This window comes from Antrostomus carolinensis, unplaced genomic scaffold (assembly GCF_000700745.2).
Source record: "Antrostomus carolinensis isolate BGI_N321 unplaced genomic scaffold, ASM70074v2 scaffold55895, whole genome shotgun sequence".
Lineage (NCBI taxonomy): Eukaryota > Metazoa > Chordata > Aves > Caprimulgiformes > Caprimulgidae > Antrostomus > Antrostomus carolinensis.
In genome coordinates, this window is record NW_010315420.1 from 10,602 (window position 1) to 19,090 (window position 8,489).

The following is an 8,489-nucleotide window of genomic DNA, read 5'->3' on the forward strand; positions in this document are numbered from 1 at the left end:
CACATGGTTCCTACTATTATTCTCCTTGCATCTTCCATTCTGGGATTTCAGATGGGTACCGAATACTCTTTGCTTCTCCTAATAGCCCTCTCTATTGTTTTCCGGAGAGATCTGTCAATTTTATTGAGCTGCCGTCATAGACTCTCAGTCTGCCGACTCCTGCAGCTGGAGAAGACTGTGTTCTGAATCGAGAGTACACACAGATGTTTGCTCATCATACAGATATAGCTGTTCTGCCCATAGATTGATATAAAATTACTTATTCCTTTGCCTTGATGAGGGGAGGCTTTTTTCAGTATTTTTTGGTAAGATTTTAAATGAGTATTTGGAAGGTTTTTAGGTGTTTAACGTATAGGTAGGTGTTCTTATGTGTTGCAGATAGTGAATGCTCTTGTTAATGAAGTTGGTATAAATATGTACTTGAAGGGTTCTCGAGGGGGAGACAAGTTCTTGGCCTTTTTAGGGACTTGTAACTCTTAGTTAAGCATTCATCCAACAACAACAACAAAAAAATATCCAAAAAACCTGCCGTTTGTCATAAGAGCTCATAGATCTGTTGCAGTTCATAAACTCAAGAGGCCATGAACTAATATTGTTCACTCTTCGTGGTGTTGTACATTTTGCAGAAGGCGTTTTATCTCCCAGCGCTGCTCTCTAGACTTTTTAGAAGACATAGTGGAATATGCCAGTGTACGAAGGTACTTTTTTCAAAAGCAGCATTAATCTTAGCTCGTTGCATGCAGTCCTCTCCTCCCTCCACCCTCTTCCACGCCAATATCTGAGGTCCTGCATGCTAGTGCTGCCATCTGATCATACAATTGGCATGACTTTTTTTTTATTTTTTCAGAGCACTTAACACATTTTGTTTCGTTTTGCTTTTTTATAATTGCAGAACCAAACATATATCTGGATCTCCAAGACACAAAAATTTGAAGAAGATGCACTTCATTAAGAACATGAGGCAGTATGACACGAAGAACAGCAGGTAATTTCTGGAGATCAAGGTGCTTCCTGTACTCAGGTGAAATGGGATGACTCTAGTTCAGTGCTATTAGCCATTGAGTGTCAGTGGGAATAGGGCAATGTCCTTGTGCTCTTAATTAATTTTAGTTAATTTTAAAATTAGTTAATTTTTTACATGCTTCTATTGATGGCAGTAGGTGCTCATATCTGCTACATCTACAGCAGTATTCTGATGGTCTGCCATCCTGCTTTGAGCAGGTTAAATCAGTCTCTTCTAACACCTAACATCATCTTATCTCCAAGCCCACAGAGAGGTTAGAGCTGAGGAGGATTTAAGGAGAATGGCTTGGTTTAGCCAAATTCTTGGCTCCTTGTGGCTGGGCAGAAGAGAAAAAGGGGGACACATTCATATTTATTATTAATAGCAGTGTGAGACTTCATCTCAATGGAAAATATTATCTACATTTTTTCACAAGGTTTATATAAAAGTTATATAAATACAGATCTATATTTAAAGAGTGGGATCTCCTTTGAGGAGCTCCCAAAGGTGATGGCAGTTACTGAACACTGGGGTTTGATACAGAACTTGGCTCTAAGGACCTACAGGGTCAGAACGAAACCTCTGCTTTTGTGCTGCATTCCAAAAACTTAAAATCCGTGGCAGTATTCCATGTGACTTCCAGAGCAGTTTAAGAGGAGTTCTGTGTTTGTTCCATAAAAAGCTGCTTTGTAACTTCTGAATTTTAATTCTTAGCCTGATCTCTTCCCATCTGCTTACAGGATAGTGTTAATCTGTGCTAAACGAACTCTGTGTGTGGCTTTTTCTATCCTACCTTATGGGGAGAGTTTGCGGATCAGGTGAGTGATCTTTAACTGCTTTGTGAAAGTCTGGGCTATTGTTTGCAAAAGATCTTTTTAAATTAGTATGGTTGGTGTAGGTTACTACAGGAAACCTGCAGAGTTTTATAGTGAAATTACATCTAACTAAGTTGAAGATGTTCTTCTGGTTTTCACTTCTAAGCCATAAATGTCACCATTTCCAGTCTGAGAATCAGTTTAGACCCATAGAAACCGCTTTGAGTGTTTGTACCACATTTTTGTATAGAACTGTCAATATGATCACTTAGGAGAAACCAGTTGTGCTAACTGGATTTCCCTGCAGCTTTGCTCAATCCCTTGTGAAGTCTTAAGTTGATTTTGTGAAGCTCTGTCATCTACAAGTATACCACAGAAAATACTAATTTTATTCTAATCCACTTTTGGTAAAACAATTGTGTTGTCACTTCTGTCCTGCACATAACTTATGTGGACAAAGGAAACGGATGTTTAGTGGTGGGAACTGTATTGTATGCAAATACACACCGTAAAAATAGTTGATGGGAAAATATTCTCTCACTTCATAGAAAAGCAGCAAGGTCACTGGAGCTATTTTAGAGCAGTTTGTCGTTCTGCTTGTGTGTAAGCTGGCAATGCAGTTCTTCACCAGAAAGCTGCTTTTTCTCATTGGAATAGAGGTGACCAAGCTGCATGCTGCCATCGCTGAAGGAGAGTTCTGCTGGCAGCCTTAATTTTTCATTTAAGCTCGTGTGCACAGTGGTTGGAAAAATTGCAATTGAAAGGCAAGTTTCTAATCCTGGAAAACTAGTAATATGAATCAAGTTTGCTGTTAAGTGTTTGAGCATTAGTGTGTTAATGACTGGTGTGGTCTTATGGCATATGGAGAAAGACTACATTAAAAAAGTTTACATGTGCTAGGCATATTGTTACAGATTTGAGTTATAATGATATGAAATCTGATTCTTCAGTTAATGAACATCTCTACATTTTGAAAAGAGTACTTAAAAATTAATGCTTTCTTGGAGATGGGATTGAGGGATTGCACTGTTCTCCCATAAAACTCTGACCTGGTGGTGTTGGCTGTAGCTGGACCTGGTGTTTACCATAAAGGAACCTGGGCTTATGCTGCATTTTCCAATAATGTATTTTCTTATCTGCATTTAGTGATCTAAAAATGGAAGGACAGAAGCAGCGACATCCTTCTGGGGGAGTTTCAGTCTCTACTGAGATGGTGCTTGGACTGGAAGGAGTAGAGCTGGGTGCTGATGGCAAGGTAAGGATGTTTTTTCTTTTTTTTATTGGGTGATTTGTTGTTTGGGTTTTTTTTTTATCTGTAATGCCAATGACCAAACCACTGCCTGGAGCTGGGGACAGCAGGTGGGTCAGCTGGCTGTTTTCACCCTGGGACTATTTCATGCTGGGGCAAACCACTTTATGGTTTATAACTACCTGAAGGGAGGTTATAGCCAGGTGGGGGTTGGTCTCTTCTCCCAGGCAACCAACAATAGGACAAGGGGACATGGGCTCAAGCTCTGCCAGGGGAGGTTTAGGTTAGATGTTAGGAAGAAATTCTTTACAGAAAGGGTAATCAGGCACTGGAACGGCCTGCCCAGAGAGGTGGTGGATTCACCATCCCTGGAGGTTTTTAAAAAGAGATTGGACGTGGCCCTTAGTGCCATGATATAGTAATTGGAGTTGGATCAGGGGTTGGACTTGATGATCTTGGAGGTCTTTTCCAACCCAATCTATTCTATGATTCTATGATTCTATGGATGGCAAAGCACTCCATAAATTGAAAGATGTAGCTTTTGAGAGCAGTGGAAGCTTGTTTTGATCCTTAAAGTTTGAAAAGCTTTGCTTATGATAAAGCTGCTTCTGAGGAGGCTGTTGAAGCCCATGATCACTTTCTGCCTCCACGTCTGGAGAAGTGATTTGACTCTGGTATCTCAGGCAACGTGTGAGTGATGTTTTGATAGAAATATGGGCAAAATTTATACCTCTTTAGTTAAGTTTATACACTACTGGAATTTTACTGATGTGATTCTCCCCCTTTTCTTTGCTGCCACACCAAATCTTCTATGACAGTTCCATACTGAAGTCGTGGAAGCAAGGCATTCCTCATCCAACTTTCCTCTTTCCTTCTGTCCCACAATTTCAAGGTCCCCACTCCCAAAGACAAACTCTAGGGGACTCTCTGAGTTGGAAAATCTTAGATGTCTGGAAATAAGCTTTTCAATAAATTTTCCCCTATAACTACTACGACTTTCTCTTCTTTAAGGTTGTGTCCTATGCAAAATTCTTGTATCCGACCAATGCCCTTGTTGTTCGTAAAGCCGACAGCCACAGTGTTGTTCCCTCATGTCGAGCTAGTGCTGCACGGAGTCTTCCTGGATCAAGATATAAACCTGTGACAGCAAAAACGATACCAGCAGGAACGGAGATGGGTAAGGACAGCCACCAGCTTTGTCACTGCTTGTGCACACAGCAGAAAAGCATAAAAGGAATATATTTCTCTGAAACAATTGCAAGTGGTAAAATGGATTATTAGGAAGGATGTGCTGCAGCTGGAAGGAGACTGTTTTTAGCACAGCCTAGCAAAGAAGGCTCCTCAATGAAGTACAAACAATGAGCCTTAAGACTGAGACTTGCACGCATTCCTTACGTCCTCTGTAGATCTGGAAATGTGAAGTTTTATATTACTCAACAAGAAACATCTGGTGTACGTGGATACAGGTAGTCCTCCTTGCCTTCTAGCACTGTAACAATGTATAAGCCAAAGAGTTTGTGACAAGGATCCCTTTTCTTGTATAAAAGAGCAAACCTGGCAACTCCGCTATTAGATTATAGGCAAAAAGAATTCACACTTGTGCAGTTTTCTCTGCATATTTGTGGATGACAAACTTAGTTCGCACTAAGTCTAAAATGGTGTGACAGGCACGTGCTGGAGAAAGAGCTTGTGTGGTTTTTCAATAATTCTGCTATCTAACTGGTGCAGTTATGACACGCATACAGATGATCGTAGCTGCAGTTTGCCTGTACTATGGGATCTGCCAACACTTTTCATGTTTGCTGTTTGAAAACTTTTTTTAAAGAGGAAACAGGGAGTTTAAAGCTCTGTATCTTGTGGCCCAATGTTCTTTCCTTGTTCCCTCAGGAAGTGAAGCTGGGGAAGCTGCAGAGTATGATCCAAATCTCCTGGATGATCCTCAGTGGCCCTGTGGAAAACACAAGCGTGTTCTCATTTTTGCTTCTTACATGGTGAGTGGCTGGCATGTGTGAACAGAGTGAGTGCCTGGAAGATCCTCCTATAAAGAACTTCCTGGAGGAAGAAAAAGTTGTGTCTTTTTGAGAATTCATTAGGAAAAAATAGAAATAGTTGGGTTTGTGCACTCAGGTTGTTGAGAACCAACCTGATGCGTATCTCCATGTTGTCATTTGCTTCTTGTAACCATTTGCTTGCTAGTTTTTTAAGACTTTGTGCTTGAGATTCAACGTGCTCTTTCACTTTAGGACATTATAGAAATGTTAAATTGTGAATAATAAAACTCAGGTTTGCCATTGCATTAGTGTCTTTGAAAGACTCGTTTGGCTGTCAGTACTGTTTTTACAAGAGAAGTGATAAATTTTGCCTCTTGTGTTTCAGACTACAGTCATAGAATATGTGAAACCCTCGGACCTTAAAAAGGATATGAATGAAACCTTTAGAGAGAAGTTTCCTCATATCAAGTTGACACTGAGCAAAATTAGGAGGTAAGAAACAAGCATTGAATAATGAGAAGATCTACGCTGTACAAGGCTGCTTTTATCTTCCACTTGTATGGAGCAAATACGAGATCTATTAATAGTATATATGATTAAACACTAATCTCTCTGTGCCAGTTGAGCTGACTGTAGGATGACAGCCCCATACAGGAATGTTTAGGATGCTGAGAAAGGGTGACAGTTGGCTTTCATAGTTCAGGGTTTTGTTTCACCAACTGTGGCGTAGTAATGCTTATAGCCAATTAACAGTGAAGCAGCATTAGCCTTGACACAAACACTTGTAACCTGAGTGGTTTGTGTAATGCAGTCCTGCTCTAACTGGATTGTCTTTCTGGACCCTCTGGCTTTTTTCGCCTTTCAGTTGTCAGACTCACTCATGACCATGGACTCTAACAAGATTCTAGGATAAAGAAGAGTGTTAGGTCTCAGTAAAGAAAAGCATTTTGTGAAGGCAGGACTACACCACACAGAATTCCTTGTCTTCCAGGAAACACATCTGGTCACTCATCAGCGAGATGCCCTGTTGTGCCTTCTGAGAGCTGTAATCTTGGTGGTGTTACACAGCAGTTAATGCAACCAGGGCCTTCTGAAATAGTCAGCGTAGAAAACAATTCTGCTGGATCACCAGGGCTATGTGTAACTCAGCTCCAAGTGGAAGGCTTGCTCAGGCAGAGTCTGTGTTCTGCCGGTGTCCTGCATGCTCATCTTTGTAGCTGTTTTGAGTGGTGTGTCTGCACAGAGATCTTCTTGCAGGTGTGAGAGGCAGCATCCACCATAAAGTCTGTATTAATGCTGAAGGGAAAGGCCAGCTGTTGTGGGAAGGGTGTGAACCGGTCTGCCTTCCTCACTCCCCCCCCAAACCTGATTCTTCCATGAGGTGTGTAGTAGATGGATCTCCACGCAGCAACTGCTGTGATGTGCACGGCTTTGATGTGGTGTTCTGTAGGTCAGGGTGGTTCAGTCTTAGGATATGAATCAGGAACCAGTTTGGGAGCCCAGAGGGAATTGTACAGCAATAGCCTGTGTGTCAGCGAGGCAGCTAAGCACCTTGCTGTGTTTATGGGCAGATGAGGAATTGTTCTTCCATGGTAGATGTTAAATCAGTTTGTGCATCAGCTCCAGCTTGCTGCCAGCTGGGCTTCTCCAGACTAGGATAATATGCATCATGGTTTTCCACATGGGAATCTTGCCCGTATGCTTCTCTGAGTTTCTGTGCTGTGGTGTTTCTACAGCATTTCATAAAAGCTGTCGTGTTTGAGAGGGTGTCTTTTTTCCTATTTGCAGTTTAAAGAGAGAGATGCGAAACCTGAGTGAGGAGTGCAATCTGGAGCCGGTTACTGTCTCCATGGCTTATGTTTACTTTGAGAAGCTCGTCCTCCAAGGCAAACTCAACAAACAGAACCGCAAACTGTGTGCTGGTGCTTGCGTTCTGCTTGCAGCCAAGATCAGCAGTGATCTCAGGAAACATGAAGTTAAACACCTTATAGATGTAAGTACTATGAGACTTGGTTTAGGTGTCAAAACCCTCTGTTTCATAGAACAGAGATTAAAGCCAGGATTTTCAGCAGTGCATGCTTGCATTTAAGACTCTTTCAGTTACTTTTATGTCTCATTAGGGCTCTTTCTTGATAGTTTGGGGGGGGGTTTTAAATTCATTAAAACCACCTGACCCGGTGCACTCTAATGTCCTACTGATCCTACAGTGAGGTTATTTTTGCACTTACTGTTTCTCAAGCAAATGTGTAACTGTTGTGGGGCTGTCTGAGCTGAGCTGATAAGCTGGTTTACTTGTCTGATCCGTGGCAACACTTACAGCTCAGGCCATGCTTCACCGACTCCTATTTTATGCTGACTTAATCTAACAGTGCATCAGTATCGTGTGGATTCACTGATTCTTTCTTCTCTCTTTTTTTTATTATAATCATAGAAACTAGAAGAGAGATTCAGATTCAACAGAAGAGATCTGATTGGTTTTGAATTCACCGTCCTTGTAGCTTTGGAACTGGCTCTCTATCTTCCTGAAAACCAAGTTTTACCTCATTACAGACGGCTCACGCAACAGTCTTAACCAAAGCTGCGTTCTGGGCGACAGCCAGCGGCGCTGGGGCTCACATCACTGAACACTGCTGGTGTGAAGTTGTCGCTGGCCTCTCCGTGCCGCTGTGTTCATCCTGCCGTAGCTACAGCTAGTCTGGCAGTCTGTAGTGTCCCGTTAAACTGTCGAGGTGTGCGTTACGGATGCGTATGCCAAGTCTAGGGGATGGTACGAGAAGAGTTATTGAACTTTATTTTCTTTTGGACATTTAAAGCACAAATATTCACCAGTCAGCTGTCATGGCTGCTTATTTTATTCCTTATTTATCTTTTTGGTTTTACTAAAACTGATCTTCCCTATGAAGAATACTATGGTATTATTTCATTGTTTTGTTGTTTGTTTTTTTTAAGCCTTTATTGTATTCCTTGAAACTAAAGGAAGCATCACCTCCATTCCAGTGCACCATAAAGTTCAGATGTTTCTAAGAATCTTCTTGCATTTTTACATTAATGAAATGCATACTTTATTTTTTTAAAGATGTGCCTAAAACTGGCTGGTCTGGTACCAGTGCTTTTTAAGTTAGTTATGTTATTTAGTGAGGAATCCTAAATTTGTATAGCCATTTATTCTTTACCTGTATTGGCCTTGCATATAAGGAAAACAATACCAATATATCTGCACTAATGATACACAGGGCATCTAGTCTAGATACTATAGATCTGAAAGTAGCAAGATTGAAATTACTCCGTTCCAATTTAGTTAACTGTTAATACTGTAAGAATATACATTTTATTTAAAGAGGAAAAATTGTTTGAAAACCTGTAATGAAATGCCACATGTTGAACAAGATAACTGCAGCAAAATGATTGCCTTCCTAATTCACTCTTCAATG

The 8,489-nt window shown here is 41.0% G+C and overlaps 1 protein-coding gene across 1 annotated transcript; it reads left to right on the forward strand.

The window, feature by feature from the left end:
* Window positions 1-626: 626 nt before the first annotated feature.
* On the forward strand, window positions 627-8,061 carry CABLES2 (Cdk5 and Abl enzyme substrate 2; the record flags this gene model as incomplete). Its single annotated transcript, XM_010167921.1, has 9 exons — window positions 627-698; window positions 893-985; window positions 1,744-1,821; window positions 2,965-3,073; window positions 4,079-4,244; window positions 4,955-5,058; window positions 5,444-5,550; window positions 6,847-7,051; window positions 7,490-8,061. Coding segments are annotated over 9 exons (1,075 nt in total), but the record flags the coding sequence as incomplete, so codon positions are not given.
* Between the last annotated feature and the right edge of the window lie 428 nt (window positions 8,062-8,489).